General features: G+C 40.7%; 1 protein-coding gene and 1 long non-coding RNA gene across 2 annotated transcripts in view; one reads left to right on the top strand and one right to left on the bottom strand.

Moving 5' to 3' along the window:
- Positions 1–15,328, top strand: part of Tom1l1 (target of myb1 like 1 membrane trafficking protein) — a 50,836-nt gene extending 35,508 nt beyond the window's left edge. Inside the window, exons 12-16 of the mRNA XM_023718185.1 lie at positions 6,817–6,868; positions 9,296–9,401; positions 10,106–10,187; positions 13,615–13,679; positions 14,501–15,328. Of these exons, the coding sequence (XP_023573953.1) occupies positions 6,817–6,868; positions 9,296–9,401; positions 10,106–10,187; positions 13,615–13,678 (304 nt within the window). The 3' untranslated portion in view covers position 13,679; positions 14,501–15,328. The remainder of the gene's footprint in view (positions 1–6,816; positions 6,869–9,295; positions 9,402–10,105; positions 10,188–13,614; positions 13,680–14,500) is intronic.
- A 162-nt stretch (positions 15,329–15,490) lies between these two features.
- On the bottom strand, positions 15,491–16,976 carry LOC111817369. The gene is made up of 2 exons (XR_002821587.1): positions 16,584–16,976; positions 15,491–15,918 (listed from the first exon to the last, which is right to left on the bottom strand). It is a non-coding gene; the product is annotated as an uncharacterized LOC111817369 (long non-coding RNA).
- Positions 16,977–17,197: the final 221 nt, after the last annotated feature.

Raw genomic sequence — 17,197 nt, 5'->3', positions numbered from 1 at the left:
GCCATGTATCACAATAAACTTCAATGAGACAGATATCAAATCAACACAAAAAACGTATAAAGAGATTTCTTGATCCTCTATCTCTTCTTTCCTCCTTCCCCTCAAATCACACTCTGCTTCCATCAAGGTAACCACTTTGTGAGGTTCTTTGTCCTTTCAAAGTATCTTTGTGTAATGATGAATGTGATTTTTGTCTCCTTTATCAAATAAAATGGAGCATCCCATTACATTGTTCTAAATTTTGCTTTTATCTTTCACTTAACAAATATCAGTGTTTCTCTAGCAATCAACATAGATCTCTTAAAAGCTTGCCTAGTGTTCTACTAAACACTTACAGAACCAATCACTAAGTTACTTTTCTATATTTAAGAGAGTCTTATGGGCTGTAGGAACAAGAATGAGAAATGAAAATTAACCTGGGAATCTGGAAAACCGAAGCAAAGACAAAAACAAAAGAAGTAAAAGAAAAGGGAAGAAAAGAAAAGACAGACTCATAGGCTGGGAACAGATATTGTCAGTAGCTATTTTCCTAGACCACAAATTTGGGTCAGTGCCATAGGGTGTGACAACTGTCTTGACTCCAAGCAGTGCAGGTAGTTAACTTGATAAATAATGTCTAAAATAACCAATTTGGTTATTAATGCTCATCTAGTTGGATACTATGGAAAAAGAAATGAGTAATACAGATAAATACTGCATTAAGACAAATATCTCCATAAAATGCAGTAAGAAAATAATGCTAGTTGATAGTTTATTTTAATTTTTACTCTTGCATATTGGTGATACATGATTGGTCTTCCTTGTGGGGGGTTGGTACATGCACATGACGCGTCTTAGTTCTTTATTCACTTCCTTTCCTTCCTCTTCTTCCCCAACAGCAGTTTATCTTCATCTTTAGTTGAATAGATTCCATACTTTGCTATGCAAAAAATTCACTTGAGTAACGTAAAAAACATGCATTTGCCCCCTCCCCCCGAAATTCTGATTCAGTAGCTAGAATTTTTAGCTTTCTTAAGCATCCCAGGACAAAAGCAGTGGGATTTCAATCATAAGAAACTCTGTTACAGGGGCTGGGGAGATAGCTTTGGTAGAATAAGCACCTGCCTGGCAAGTACAAGGTTCTGAGTTCAATCCCTGGTACCGCGTACGCACATAAAAAGAAACCCCGTTATAAGCCTCTTAAGATGCGATGTTAAAATGGATAAATGGTTCTTGGAATCTACTATAATGATAATCTGTGGTATCTGTAATGTTTTTGTTTTCTGGACTTTTTGAGGCTTTTGTGTCTATATTTTGCTTGCTTGCTTGCTTGCTTGCTTTCATTCATGTGTTTTGGTTGTTGTAGGGTGGCACTACACAGCTCAGACTCATAATGATCCTCCTGCTTTCAGCCTCCCCAGCGCTGGGATTACAGATGTATGCCACTACGCCTGGACTCTGTGGCCAGCTCAGCCTGCCCTGGGGGCAGGGCTGGCGTGGCATGTGGTGCCGGGGATCTAACTGTGGTCCCTGTGCTTGCCTAAGCTTGCCTAAGCAGGCGCTTTAGCCCCCTGAGCTATCTCGCCAGCCCTGTGTCTATATTTTCTAACATAAAAGATTTATAGATGAATGAAACTATAATTAGATTTTTTCCTTTTTTTAAGTACTGGACATTGAAATCAGGGCATTTGGAATGAGTTACATCCCCGACCAGACCTTTAACTTTAAAAAAAAATGTTGAGATAGGGGTCTCTCACCGATGCTGGGCTTTAAGTTGAGGTTCTCCTAGATGAGCTTCCAAATGGGATGGTTACAGCGTGAGCCACTGTGCCTAGCTTTGTAAAGAATTTTTTTTTTACAGAGTCAGAAACTGAAGCCCTGTAAAGTTGACTAGTGCACGTGTGGGAGCCAAAGCACATGTCTTAGACCAACCAGAAGAGGCAGAATCAGCCATTACCATGTTACATGTCTTTTCTTTCTTTCTTTTTGTTTTGTTTTGTATTTTTAGGGAGGGTCTACAGGGTGTTCAGGGTCTCACTACTAGATCGGACTTGTAGTGATTCTATTTACAGCCTCCCAAGAGCTGGGATTACAGGTACGCACCACCACGCCCAGTCTCAATTGCAGTCTCAGCGTGCCCCGGGGGATCGGCAGGCCTGAGGATCGAACACCTGGCCCCAGCGCCTGCTTGCAGGTGCTTTAATCTGTTTAGCTATTTGGCCGGCCCTAAAATGTTACAAGTCCTGAGATTTATCTGCTCCTCTGTGTTTGCAGTTTACTTTCCTCACTGTCCAGGAACAAGTGAATAACACAGTTATCCATCACAGAAAGGATTTCTGGGAAACGATTATGATGGGAGAAAGTCTTTCAGTTATAGACCCACTTGCCATCAAGCACTGGCTGAGAAGACAGGCTGGCTTATGGCTGATGTTTCCAATAAGCTATGAGGCAGGACCACCACTATCCCTCTAACTTACCCCTGGAGGAAACCAAAGTAGAAAACACTTAACTTGTCAGCAGCTGCCCAGCTAGCCCTGAAACAGGACTCAAGTTCAAATGGGTCTGACTTTTTTTTGTTCTTGCTGAGACAGAATCTCTGTGTAGCCCAGGCTGGCCTCAAAGCTGAATTTGTCCTGCCTCAGCCTCCTATAGAGCTGATTTATACTTGCATTCATTGTTTTAACTTTAATTTCACTTTAAGAATTCCCAAATAGTAAAACTGCACCTTTTTAAAAGTCTGGTATACATTCTAAGAATATTAACATGTGTAAAGAAATCCTGCATTTCACTGAAGTCAAGACCCAAAAGTCAGTCTACCCCTCATCCCAACAACCTCTCAAACTCCCCTCTGCTATTTTTTTCATACTTACACCCTCTTGCCCTTATTTTTCAATCCCTGATCACAGCCCATTTATTCCCTGTCACTGGTTTGTTTTCAAGAATGCCATCTAAATAGAATCATAGAGTATATAATTTGTTCTAAAACAGGTGACTAAAATTGCTCTTTCATGTATCTTAGAAGCTCTTTAATAAAGTGCAAGTGCATTCAGGAGTATTCTGTTCTGTTGGTGAATTAACTTTTATCATGTATAATTTCCTTCTTTGTTTTGTTTCATTTCCTAGCCCTTTGATTTTAACATATGTATAAACTGTAGTGTTCTTTTGATTCACATGTATCTTTTTCCTTAACTGTGTCAGAATTGTAGTTTCTTATAGTTAGTACATAGTTGGCTCAGATTTTTTTATATTCTCATAATTTCTGGCTTTTCATTGATGTGTTTAGATCATTTGCATGTATAGTAGTATGCTACACTTATGTCGACCTTTTTATTTTTTAATGTATTTGGTACAGGGTCTCACTATGCAACTCGCAACTCACAATCCCGTGATCCTCCTGTTTTCAGCCTCCCCAGTGCTGGGATTACAGTTTAGCATGCCCACGGGCGGGGCCAATGTGGCATGTGGTGCCAGGGATCAAACCCAGTCCCTGTACTTGCCTAAGCAGGTGCTTAATCCGCTGCACTATCTCGCCGGCCCCCATCGAACACTTTTGAATTTGTTTCCTATCTTTGTTCTATTTTCACGTTTTAGTCTTCTTCTGGATTACTATAATATTTTTATAATTCCATTTTAATCTATCTGTGACTTTGACTATCTTTAACTATCTTTATATTTTAATATATGTATATGTCAGCACCTCAGTGATTATAATATACTTAATTTTTCAATTACTTAAACAGTGTTTAGCCACTTGAAGTGAATTGCAGACACCTTATCATCAGTTAGATTTCATGTTTACATTTGTTATCTTTTATTTTACATCTCTATCTATTGTAAAAAATACCAGACAACCCTGTTATAATCTTGCTTGAGACCTTCAAATACATTTTAAAGATCTCAAGAGGAAAATAGTCCATTGTATTTATCCAATATTTACCATTTCTGTCACCCTTCTGGTGTAATTTATCTTCTCTCTGAAGTTCTCATAGCAGTTGGTTTAGGGCCGGGTTACTGGCAACAGGGTCTCTTGTTTTTACTTTTATGTGAGGATGTCACTGTTTAAACTTTGCTTCTGAAGGATGGTCTCACTGAATACAGGATTCACAGCTCTTTTAGCAGATTCAAAAGGTGGCTTTGCTTTTGTGGCCTGAACAGAGACCTCTACAGTGATTTCAGTGGTCATTTATTTGTAGATAATGTGTTGCATTTTCTGGCTGCTTTAATTTTTTTCTTTTCCAATTTTAAGCAGTTTGCTGTGTCTGAGAATGACTTCTTTTGGTTTGTTTGGGCTTGGCTGAGGATATTAGTTTCCTAGGGCTGCCATAACAAATACCACAAGCTGAGTGGTTTACAACCACAAATATTTATTCTGTCACAGTCCTGGGAGACAAGAAGTCTGAAATTCAGTTTCTTCTGCTGCACTTTTAGGGCAGAATCCATGCTCTGCCTCTTTCTGATTTTGGTGACTTGGCGCTGCTTGGTGTCACTGGCTTAGTAACTGCATCCCCCCAGTTGTCTGCCTCTGTCTGCACCTGCCTTTCTCCCTTGTGTATCGCAGATCTCCCTCTGGCTTTCTCTCTTTTTTCTTTGTATTTTTAGGGAAGGGTCTACAGGGTGCTCAGGGGCTCACTGCATAGCTCAGACTCATAGTGATCCGCCTGTTTACAGCCTCCCAAGTGCTGGGATTACAGGGGTGTGCTACCACGCCCAGTCTCAATCGCCCTCTCTGCATGTCCCAGGCGTAGGGCCAGCAAGACAGGCCCCAGGGATTGAACCCCCGGCCTGAGCTATTTGGCCAGTCCTGCCTTTCTCTTTAAGATGGCTCTTCATTGGGCTTAGAGTCCAACCAGATAATACAGGGAAATAGTTTATAACCCTAACTATGTCTGCAAGAGATTCCCCCCTTTTTAAAATAAGATAATATGTTTGGAAGTTCTGGGAATTATGACTTGGACATATTTTGGGGGGTTATCATTTAATCCAACCACACAATAAAAATGCCCAAGGTAGAATCTAAAATTTCTAGACATATGAAGAACCTGCCTTCTTGAATCTGTAGGTTTATGTATTTCACCAATCATATGCAGATTTTAGCCTGTATATGATATATATTTTTTAATTTTTTCCTCTTCTGTTTAGAATGGATAATTTCTATGACATTTGTTCAGTTCCAGTTCACTGTTGCTGCCTGTCTTTTCCATTTTCCTTTTAAGCTCATTGTATACGGTTTTGTTTTCCTAAGTTCAGTTACTTTTTGTATTTTAGAATTTCCATTTGTTCTATATATAGTATTCTGTATTTTTGGCAAGACTTTACTTTTCTTTTTCTCTTCTTTTATGTAGTTAGAATAGGGTCTACAGGGTCTCCGTACACAGATGGGACTAGCGATCCTCCTGTTTTCAGCCTCCTAAGCACTGGGATTACAGGCGCACACCACCATGCCCAGTCTTAGTTGCCCAATCTCAGTCACCGTCTCAGCAAGCCCCGGAGGTTGGGGCCAGCACAGCACACTGGGGTGGGGGAGGTCAAATCCCAGCTCCTCTCTGTACCTGCCTAAGCAGGCGCTTTAGTCCTTTGAGCTATCTGGCTGGCCCTTTTACATTTTTTTTTTTTTTCCCTTCAAGAGTATTCCACTTGCTTCTGTAATTCTAACACCTGTATGCCCTTGACATCCCTGTCTGTTAATCGTCTTCTTAATGCAGGCTGAAATTTGTCTTGTTCTCCATTGGTCTAGTAATCTTGGAATCTATCTTGGGCATTTTTAATGTTTTAATTTTTTATTTTGAGATGGTTCCTCTTAGTTAAATCTTGTCCTGAATACTATTTTGATTGTGGTAGGCTAACAAGTTGCTTAGATTCATGCTGCAGTTTTAGCACGCTTGTGTTGGTTCTGCTTCCAGTGTCAGCTTGATATTCCAAGTCTGTGAAGTGTTATTCCCATCTGTCCCCACTCTGTGCTACCAATCAGACAAACTGTGTGTTTAGTGTTAAGCATCTTTGACTTCTCAGTTGAGATCCAATTCCTAGAGGCAGCAGGTTAAGCCCAGGCTTTTATAATCAACTTATGAGATATTTTCCTTGATTTCTTTAATTTTTATGGTTTCTCTGGTCCTTCTTGGTTTCTTGGGGTCTGCTTTCTCAAGTCTCCAGTCAGAAACTAAAACTTCAGTTACCCTATTATACCATGTGTTTCTTAGACTGTGTTGGTGTTGGTGATCAAAGGGCAGAGTCAAAGATGCCAGGGAGATGGCTCAGTAGAATAAGCGCTTGCCTGGCAAACACAAGGGCCTGAGTTCAATCCCCAGTTCCACAAAAAAAAAAAAAAAAAAAAAAAAAAGAACAAAAGATGACCAACAGGGTTTGCCTCCATTTTCTTGTGGTCACAGCGCCACCAACTGGTAAGGAAGATTCCTCATAAGAGTTATTTTCACAGATCACTGTTGCTGTCCCATAGCCACCTTGGGTCTACTGCAGTTAGGGATGTGAAGACAGACAGAAAAGGATACAGAAGGATATCCACAGTCTCTCTAAGCATTAGGATTCCTCTTTGCTGCTCATCGTATGAAAAGAAAGTGTGTACGACTGTTTTGTACACACTCTGTGGTCTTAAAGACAACCCTGTACCACCAATGCTTCCTATCTTTGCTTTCTTTGATAATTGGTAAGCATGACCTGGAGGACCCTGAAACGAGATGGCCATGGTTACACCAAGTTATACCACTCACACACAGTCTGGAGGTGTTACAGGTTTGGACTTTAGACCAGGAGAATCATCTTACACTTTGCGTTTGTGTTCTTACTGTAGGGTAATCATGCTGTGTTATCACACTATCCTAGGTTTGCCCAAAGGACCAGCCAAAACCTCACTTCCAGTTACACATATGTTAACGTAAGTAACTAAACCCTTCTTTGACGCTGCAGCTAGCAGATTATCTTTACCAAAAAGAACTCTTGGTCATTAATTCTCATGTTCTACTTAGCATTTCTTTATACTGCATTGCATCTGCCCTTGTTAGGGGTTTTATGTCCTTTTCAGGCTTGAAAGAGAGATTGTTTCACTAATATTAAAAGATGATTAAAGATCATGATTCCTGGGCTGGAGGGGAAGGTTCATTCTAGGGTAGAGCTTTTGTTTAGTACAGCTGAGGTCCTGTTTTTTTTTTTTTTCCAATAATTTTTTTTTTAAAATGTATTAAGTACAGGGTCTCCAGGGTCTCACTAGACAGATTGGACTCATAGTGATCCTCCCAAGTGCTTGTATTACAGGCACGCGCCACCATGCCCAGTCTCCATCCAGACTCAGCGCACCCTGGGGGCGAGACTGGCACAGCATGCTGGGGATTGAATCCCAGTCCCTGTATCTGCCTATGCGGAGGTCCTGGCTTTAATTGTTCACGCCACATGCAAAGAGGAATGGAGGAGGAGAGAACGAGGGAAGGAAGGCAGGGAGAAAAGAACCCTGCAATTCTCAGTCTTGGTCTTACCTAATTTGCCAACAGCATGTGATAAAGTTGGTCATTTCCTCCTCTTTGCACATGTAGCTTTCATTTTTTAAAATTTATTTTATTTTAATTTATTGGATACAGGGTCTCACTACGCAGTTGAGACTCATAGTGATTCTCTTGTCTCAGCTTCTCCAGCGCTGGGATTACAGGCATGTGCGCCACCATGCTGAGTTCTGGGGCCAGCACAGCATATCCGGGATTCCAGGGATAGCACGGCATGTGGTACTAGGGATCGAACTCAAGTCCTTGTGCTTGCCAGGAGGTGCTTAGACTTCTGGGCTACCTCCCCACCCCACACACATAGCTTTTAGGTGTCACTCATTAGTTCTCCTGCCTGGTTTCCATTTCTTTTGTGAGCCATTCCTTTTCCCGACCTTTCTGGGTGGGGTTGGAAACCTCAGGGCTTCGACTTCAGACCCCTTCACATTCACTAATCCATGGTCTCTGGGTCTCACATTTTGAAATAAGTTTGTTCCCTATGAGTTCATATTCCCAGCTCATATCTTTGCCCTAAACTTAGAACTCAAATTTCTTCCTACATAGTCTGGCCTCTTGATCACTTCCCAGTCCTTGTTCCCAGCTTGTCTTACAGACTTTCCACCTGAATAAACAGCCACCCCACTTGCTCAGTTCTCACAGGGCAAGCCTTAGGAACTAGTGTTTGACCTGTTTACCTTCAAAATATGTCTGCTTCCACCCACCCACCTCTTACCACCTCCTCTCCTGTGTCCCAGGCCAAGCTCCTATCAGATGACAACTGCGCTGGCCTTTCACCCTTTGCCGTTTCACCCTTTGCTTCCTACTATTCCTGCTACACCCACCTGACCTCAGTCTGTTCATAAAACAAGAACCTGAGTAATCTTAGCCAGAGAAGGCCTGTACGTCACTTGTCCGCTAAAAACCCACCTATGATTTACTTCCTATTTTGTTCTGCAAAAGCTTGAAATGCTGGTCTGCCTCTGCTCAGTACCTCTTCAGCCTCACTCTCACCTCTCTGCCTGGTCTCACTCTGCTCCAAATACACAGCCCCCCCCCCCTTGCACCCACCACACACACTCACTCACTCCGGAGCCTGGGAACTTTATTGTGTCCAAGAATCCCAGGGCTCCTGCTCTTTTAAAAAAATTGTGGCATGTACCGTCTAATATCGACTTGTATTTGTTAATGTTTGCTGCATGAAGACTGGGATTTGATCTGTTTTGTTTATTGCTTTATTAATACCACTTTACACAGAGTTTACATTGATCCCTGGTACCACCAAAAAAAAAAAAAAAGCTTTACAGCTAGTAAAAACAGATTTGGGAAACAGATATTTATTTTTTAAAATTTTTCTTGAAATTTCTTGCTTTCTTTATTTGGTACAGGGTCTTGCTATGCAGCTCAAACTCATAGTGATCCTCCTGTCTCAGCCTCCTCAGTGCTGGGAGTATAGTGATGGGCCACTATGCCTGGTCTCAGTGCCCGGCACAGCGTGCCCGAGTTTCTAGGGCTGGTACAGTATGCAGTACTGGGGATCGAACCCAGATCCTTGTGCTTATCAGGCAGATGCTTCGACCCCTGAGCTATCTGGCCAGCCCAGGAAACAGAGTTTTTAATAGGGTAAATAGAACACAGGGAGCATGTGAATAGAGGGAGAATATGAATGCCTCGAACAGGAAAAACAAATCTCGGCAGAGGAGTCGTAAAACTTACAAGAAACTGCTGTCATAGTTTTTAAAGTAATAGTTTAACATGACTAGTGCTGATCTAGTTGAATGTACATGGCTCTTAACGTGCAGTGTGTGTCTGAACACATGCTGTGCTTTCTTCAGATGCCACCACAGCACTCAAGTTCGGTACTGCTGCAGCCAGTGAGTCCACAGACCACCCCGGCAGCGTCCAACCAGAGGCCGCCGAGCTTGCCCAACAATCATCCAGGTACGCGACAGCTGTTACTTGCACCCAGTAAGGAAGCTTAGGAAAAATATATTCAACTGCCAAAGATTTGTTAGTCATTGAAAACAGATGTTAGAGGAGTTCATTCCCATTGTCGGCCTGTATCAGTGTTCCAGAAGCACACTACCCTGATTTTCATTAGGTGTAAGCAAGCCACCTTTAACTGAAATACTGTATTCATTCACTCACTCATTTCTTTGTATTTAGGACAGGGTCTACAGGGTCTCACTGCATAGATTGGACTCATAGTGATCCGCCTGTTTAGAGCCTCCCAAGAGCTGGGATACAGGCACCACACACAGTCTCAATCGCGGTCTCAGTGTGCTCCAGGGGCAGGGCCGGCACGGCAGGCCTGGGGATGGAAGTCCTGGCCCCTGCGTTTGCCTAAGCAGGCACTTTAATCCGCTGAGTTATTTGGCCGGCCCAAATACTGCATTTATACTAAGAAACACTATGGTAAATGGACCTCTAGTTGAAATCTGGAAGTCTTTTTGTTATATCTAGATTTGCTGAATGTGAGAGGTATCAGAGCACCAGTCTGCTTGTTTTGTATTTAGACTCTTGTACTTGAAATTTAAATTAAATATTAAATTATTTAAATCTAAATATTATCACATTGAAAATAGGAAAGTACTCTACATACTCCTTGATAAGCATGTGTGTTTATGGTCTCTTTTCACCTAAAGCGATGACAAAGAATGATCTCCAGCCACCCAATTACTACGAGGTAATGGAGTTTGATCCCTTAGCGCCTGCTGCCGCTGGAGAGTAAGTAATTTACGAAATGATTACTTGGTGTCTTGGCCCCTTTGATAGAAGAGCTTCCAGGGCTGGGTTATCCATTTCACCTTGTTTAGGTCTCAACAGAAATTGATGGGCTTATTACAAATGACTCATGAAGTTCTAGGGTGGTTGTGCTCTTAACAGTCTTCCCCCTCCTGGCCTATGACTGAAAAAATAAAATTGCTGGGGATGCAATTGGAAAACCACTGGAAGCAGTATGTGTATTAACAGATTCTTCATAGATGTCTTGGCAGAAAAGTTGGCTTTCTCCTAGCTTGAGAAGAGCGCTGTTCACTGCGGAAACAAGTTTATATCCTCTCCACAAGGAGAGGGTATTTTAACTGTCCTTTGAGAGCTAAATCAAAAGATCACTTAGGCAAAAGAACTTTTTAGTTTCACCACCAACAGTGTACTGGAAGTAGACTAATACAGTATTAGTGTGGGAATTGCTTTTTAACTTGAAATCCTTAAAAGTGTCATTACTTTATGCTTTTGTGTCAGTCAAGTGTATAGAGCTGAGCAGGCTCATTAGTACCTTAATATACTTGGACCGGCTGGAGGCTAATGTTCAGATGGTTGGTTACAGATTAAAGCAAGTTAGAAACCGGCAGCCTGCAGGTTGTTTCTTGCCCAGTCATGTTTTGGTTCACCTTTGTAGAATTTAAAATGTCTAATCTTATGACTGCCAACAGTTAAACAGTGGGCTATGTAAAAATAAAAGTCTGGACTTCTCCATCTTTCGTACACTCTCCCATCGGCAGGCCTGCGTTTCTCCATTCCAGCAGGGGCTGGGTAAGAAGCAGCCGCCTCCTGTACACAAGGTGTTCTGGGGTCCACCAGGCCCACCGTATCCAGCATCTAGCTGTTGCCTGGCATGTGCGGGCATTTGATATACTTTTTTCTCTCACTTTTGGAGACAGGGTCTCACTATGGAGTTCAGGCTGGCCTTCAGCTCACTCTGCAGCCCAGGCTGGTCTCAAACTCACAATGATCCTCCTGCCTCAGCCTCCTGCATGCTGACATTACAGGTGTGCGCCACCACGTCCAGCTGGCATTTGATATTCTGATCCCTAGTTTAAGCCCTCCTTGTAGCCATCAGTTTTGGAATAAGTTATAAATATTAATAGAGTTAAGTCTGTTAGGTAGTTTTTCTAATTCAGGATAAAGAATTTGCCTAGGTTACTCTGCTTGATAAAGTAGATATATCAATGAATTTATCAGTGGCTTAGGAAAGTGGCACTATGTAAGTATGGTTTTTAGAATATTTTTATGTTTCTATATCCAAGAAAATGATAGGAAAGTTATTATGTTCAATTAGGAGATAGCTCTAAGTAGATATTGATGTATCACAGGTGCTAAAAGTGAGACAGTAGAGGTGCTAGAGAAGTGAAGCTTTGGAAGTCTACACTGTGGTTTTTTTTCATAGTCTAATGAAATATGGAAAGCTTCTAAGGAAAAGCACAAAAATTATACAGAGATGTTCATGAGTTTTCATATAACTGTCCATGAACTCTAGGTTAAGGATTTTTGCTGCAGTAGAACACATATTTATAGACATACACAACATTCACGTATTGAATACTGTGATTGTTGCCTAATTTATAATGGTGAAGAGACATACTGTACTCCTGTCATCACTAAAATACAGTGTGGAGACAGGAAGTAAGCGAACTGAGCTGGGCATGGTGGCACACACCTATACTCCCAAAAGGTTGGGTGACTGAGGCAAGATTGTCCGGAGGTGAGCCTGGGCTACCCAGTGAGCCTAAGGAGTATCTGGGAACCGGTCTCAAAGAAAAGGAAAACAAATACACAACCACCACAACAAAAAATTGGCAGGCAAATATAGATTTACCAGTCGTGTTAATGGTATAAAAGAATACAATGGCTTGAATATGTGTAACAGAACTAATTTAAGTGGGGACTGGAGAAAAGTTGATGGGATGTTGTCGGTCAAGTGACAAGTTTGGGAAAGAGTAGGATATACCCAGGGAACAACCTGTACAGAGAGCCTGAGGAAGAAGTGTTGGCACATTCAAAGAACTGGAAATTCCGAGACCCTAAGCAAAGAAAGTAACAGGGAACCTGATACCAGATGTGGAAACTAATTTAGAAAACCTGAATCCATGAGTACGGCGAACACTGCAGACAGAGGACATGTAGGCTGAGAACTGAACACAGATAATGGATTAAGTAACATGTAAATGACTGGTGATTTTAGTAGAAGTCACTTTAGTGAACTGATAAGGACAGAAGCCAAATTCCAGTTCATTAAAAAGTAACCAAAGGAGAGGCCACAAGTGTGGATGCCTGGGAATCTCCTACTAGACCTTAAACATGAAGAGATGGCAGGAAGCAATGAGACAACTAGAGGATTCTTGAGTGATTTCTACACCTCATTACAGGTTGGAGGTATGTACTGTTGTCACACAAAATGGGACACGCTGGAGCATCTATGAAACCTGAAGGTTAGGATCTGGTTAGAGGTAGAGGCTGAAGATTCAGGAAGAGGCAATAATTGACCAAGTGTTTTAAGTCAGAGGTAGATAGAACCATAGAATACTACAGAGGAAAACGGGCTTGAAGATCTGGTGATAGTAAAATGAGATGGTTTTCATCTCAGGGTTATTTATTAAGAGATATGAGGTTCTTTCTGAGAGACAGCAGCGGTTTAAGGAGAGCAAAAGTTATAATCGCTTCATGGAGAATGAGAAAACTTTAGACACACGAGTGAATTGCAGGTAATGCTGAGACTACAAAGCTGGTCACCTTATTCTCATGGTGCTAACTGTAAGACTTCTTTCAGTTATGCTCTGTATGCAAGTGTATAAAGGTCAGGTTTTTAGATATAGCTGTTTTCTATCTACAGACCTATGTAAGACATATACAAATATAACGAACTGAAGAATGTTAGTAGAAAGGTCGCTTATCAAAGATACTGTCCAAGTTGGAGCCTCATTTTTCCTTTCAATCAAAAGTAAAAATGAAACTTTCTTGAAATGGACATCCTTTTAAAAAGGTGTGGGGGGGGGCTGGTGAGATGGCTCAGTGATCTAAAGCACCTACTTGGAACAAGCTTGGCAAAGCACAGGGACCACGGTTCGATCCCCCAGCACCACATGCCAGCCCGCCCCGCCCCCTGGTGGGCTGAGCTGGCCACACACACACACACACACACACACACACACACACACAAATAAAAATGTTAAAAAAATAAATAAATAAAAATAAAAAGGTGTGGGAATTGTAATTCTACAATCTAAGAAAGCTAGAATCCAGGCTTGAGGACAAAGACCTCTGTGTTCACCGGTCATCTGACCCTCCCATACAACCCCGTTTTTCCTTATGGTGCTGGCAGTTACGAAGCATCCCAGAACACTGAAACTGACACATAACCATTTGCTTCTTTTAGAGCTATTTATGAAGAAATTGATGCTCACCTCTACAAAGGAGCTCAAAGGAACAGTGACTGTTGAGGTAAAAACTTCACCTTATACAACTTATATTCCACAGTCCATATAATTTCAGGGCAGTTACCACTTTCTGTACTATTTTTGGTTTATAACAGACATGTGAATTGGGCACTCACATTAGTGAGGCTGTTACACAGAATGACTCAAACTGTCATGAACTACTGTTGTGAACTAATAAAATACCTTTATGATCTTATCAGCTAGAAATGATGCTTGGACATGCACAAGTTGGTTTATGGTACAGAGATGTTAACACAGAAACAGATGAATAGAAAAAGTTCTTGGTATGGAAATCAGACATTTGGCTTTAATATGAAATACATACCTGTTGAATAGCACAATAGAACTGATTGTCAGTCCACCAAATAAACCTGAGTTTTTCCTTATTTGTTTTCACTGGTCAATTCATTTATTTACTAATGGATTCCTGGTCACCAGTGACCTATTAATTTTATTTATTCATTTCACCTCCTCCTCCATGGAAGAGCAAAGCACATCTCCATCTTTTGTCCATATGACTATGGCTTTTTTTTTGGTACAGGGTCTCACTAGTTCAGAGTCTTAGTGTTTTCACCTCCCTTCTTGTTTTCAGCCTCCCTAGCAGCTGGGATTACAGGCATGCACCACCTTGCCTGGACTCCATCACATGGCTTAGTGTGCCCTGGGGGCAGGGCTGGCATGGCATGTGATAACAGGGATCGAACCCTAGTCCCTGCACTTAGTCCACTGAGCTATCTCGCCGGCCCTTGCTAAGTTCTGAGTAGAGAAAGACTAGGAAGAGGTATTAAAGAGTGGAGATTGGCCAGTTTCTTCTTTTTATTTTAGGTTAAAGTAGTGATCAGCTCACCAGCACCACAGGGGTGCCAGCTTCCTACAGAGTAGCCCCTGTCCGACTTGGAGGCCTGAAGCCAAGACCTACCACATGTGAAAGCCACACGTGGCCATCTCTGCTGCTGTCATGAGGTTTAAACAGAAGTCTAACAGTCCCAGGGTAACACCTGTGGTTCCTCATAACATTCAAGATTTACTTCAGTAGAACATGGGTGTAACAAATTCTGACTTAAAACTTACAGAAGAAAAATTACTTAGTTCTTAGCCAACCAGTTTAATCGCAGTATCTGATGATGCACCGGCCTTCCTACATACAGAATTATCAGACAGCTGTGATAACAGTGGATGCAGATGTAAACAACAAATGTGAGAAACTACATTATTATTGAGTGCCTTCATTTAACTACAATTGAATGTAAGTGTACAAGTCAGTTTGCACTTCTTTATAAATAATACTCTGGTTTAGAACTGTTATAACGACTCGATGATTGGAGTTTAATTACATTTCAAGTGCCTTCAACAGGTCACTAGAGTTTGCATCAAATGGCCTTTAATCATGATTGTTTATAATTTTCTTTTTACTACAATTAATATTTCTATTTGGAAAAAAGACTACCGGTAAACATTTGAATAAACCGTGCATTCATTTACATAAATTACAATGACAAATAAATATTAAAATAATTTAATAAAAATTTTTTGAAGAATTTTGTTTACAGAGGAACTTTTACTTCTGTATTAGTAAACTTTCACAACCCTAGCCTTACTCTTTAACGTTCAGCAAATTGGAACTAAGATGGAAAATGCTAGCAGCCCAGGAGATGGACTTTATTTCAAGTTCACGAGACTATAATTTCAAAGTAATTAAAATGTTCAGCATTTTGAATGTACAACAGACTTGGACCTTAAAGAAAAAATATCACATGTGAAATAAGCTCATAAGCTTTGAGCAAGTCATTAGAGCTCAGAGACTCCTCTTCCATGTTCAGTTTCCACCAACTTTATTTTAAACCGTTAAGTTCCTAGGTATATCAAACAATCACATGCTTTATTGAGGCTTATTTGTTTCTTATGGTAAAAGTTAAATCTGAGTGAAGTAAATTCACTGGAAGAAATAAAAGAACTACTTAAAAAATTTCAATTCACACTGTAGAATACTTCTCCAATGAGAATGTAAGATACATGATTTTTCAAAAATCACAAATCTGAAGCAGGACTTGGATACTACTTCAGTTATAACCTGGGACTGGCAGCTTATGCCCTTCCTTTGCTTCAAAAAATGTGTAAGAAAGCGTGATAAGATCAACATTCACCATTCTTGGGTCTTCTGCAAATTCAGGATCAATGTAGAAAAACACCGGCATGTCTACTTCTTCTTGGGGATTCAGTCTTTGCTCTTCAAAACAGAAACACTAGAAGTCACAGAAAGGTACTTGTTTAGTAACATTTCTACTGCCTGTCACAGAATAATCGTTCATTTCTGGAAGTTAAATTCTGGGATAGAATAATGTCATCTTTTCACCTCAGACTGAGCCTTGCTTTACAGAGTCAATTCTAATCTTAATACAGAAATCATTTGGCCTGGCTGTCTGTGTCTACATAGCAAACAGAAACAATGAGTGTAAAGGTGACTTGAAATTTAGAAGAAAAGAAATTTTCAGAAATCCTAAGTATCTCCTAAAACATTCTAAGAAGTTTTATTCTACACATCTTGTATTATTTTTTTTTTTTTTAAAGACAGGATCTCGCTGTGCAGCACAGGTTGGCCTTGAGGTCACTTTGTAGCCCAGGCTGGTCTCAAACTCAAAACGATCCTCCTGCCTCAGTCTCCTGAGCGCTAGGATCACAGGCATGCACCACTATGCCCAGCCTTACACTCATATTTTTAAAAAACATTTTATTAGTACAAGTTGGCAATTCACCTTAGGGAGTGAGAACACTTAACGTATCTTGATTCTTTCTTCCCTTTGTCCTACCTTCCCTATTCCTCCCCTTTGTTTCTAGATATCCTTCCCCCATTTTCATTTGGTTTATTTTCAAGTTTGAGACATTAAATGCTTACGTTCATTGTGTTTACCTGTATTTTGTTAAAATACTGTCCAGCTTCAAATGGTACAACATTGTATGTAGAAATTCCAATGACTGGTTTGTCAGTAGGATTCTTAGCTTTATAAAATGCCAGTGCAGTCTCTCCTGGTACCACCTGTTTTAAATGCACACCCATGATCAGTACTTTAAATGTCACACAGCTCACTTTTTTCCCCTACTAAATAACCCGTATTATTTTTCCTATGCATCAGACTGTAACACATAATTTAAACTGATAGAAAGTTCAACAAAGTAAATTATGAATATTACCCAAACCTGAGTTTCAAATTTTATCTGCATGTCAATGAACAAAGTATTCTGTTATGGACAGAATAACAGAACCTCTCATATATCTGAAGTCTTCAAGCAGTAACATGCAAGTTACTTAAAATGTGCCAGGGAGATGGCTCAGTAGAATAAGTGCTTGCTTGGCAAGTGCAAAGGACTGAGTTCAATCCCTGGTTCCGCCAAAAAAAAAAAAAAATTAAAATAAAATAAGTGTCCAAGGACAAGCCAAGCACAATACAGGCCAAGCCTGACTTCTTTATAATCCTTTAACCTAACTGTCATGATTGGCCTTTTTGTTCCCCTGTAGCAGGTAGG

Source organism: Octodon degus, unplaced genomic scaffold (genome assembly GCF_000260255.1).
Source record: "Octodon degus isolate 3935 unplaced genomic scaffold, OctDeg1.0 scaffold00056, whole genome shotgun sequence".
NCBI lineage: Eukaryota > Metazoa > Chordata > Mammalia > Rodentia > Octodontidae > Octodon > Octodon degus.
The sequence above is the reverse complement of the archived record's forward strand: the minus strand, read 5'-3'. Positions and strand labels throughout refer to the sequence as shown.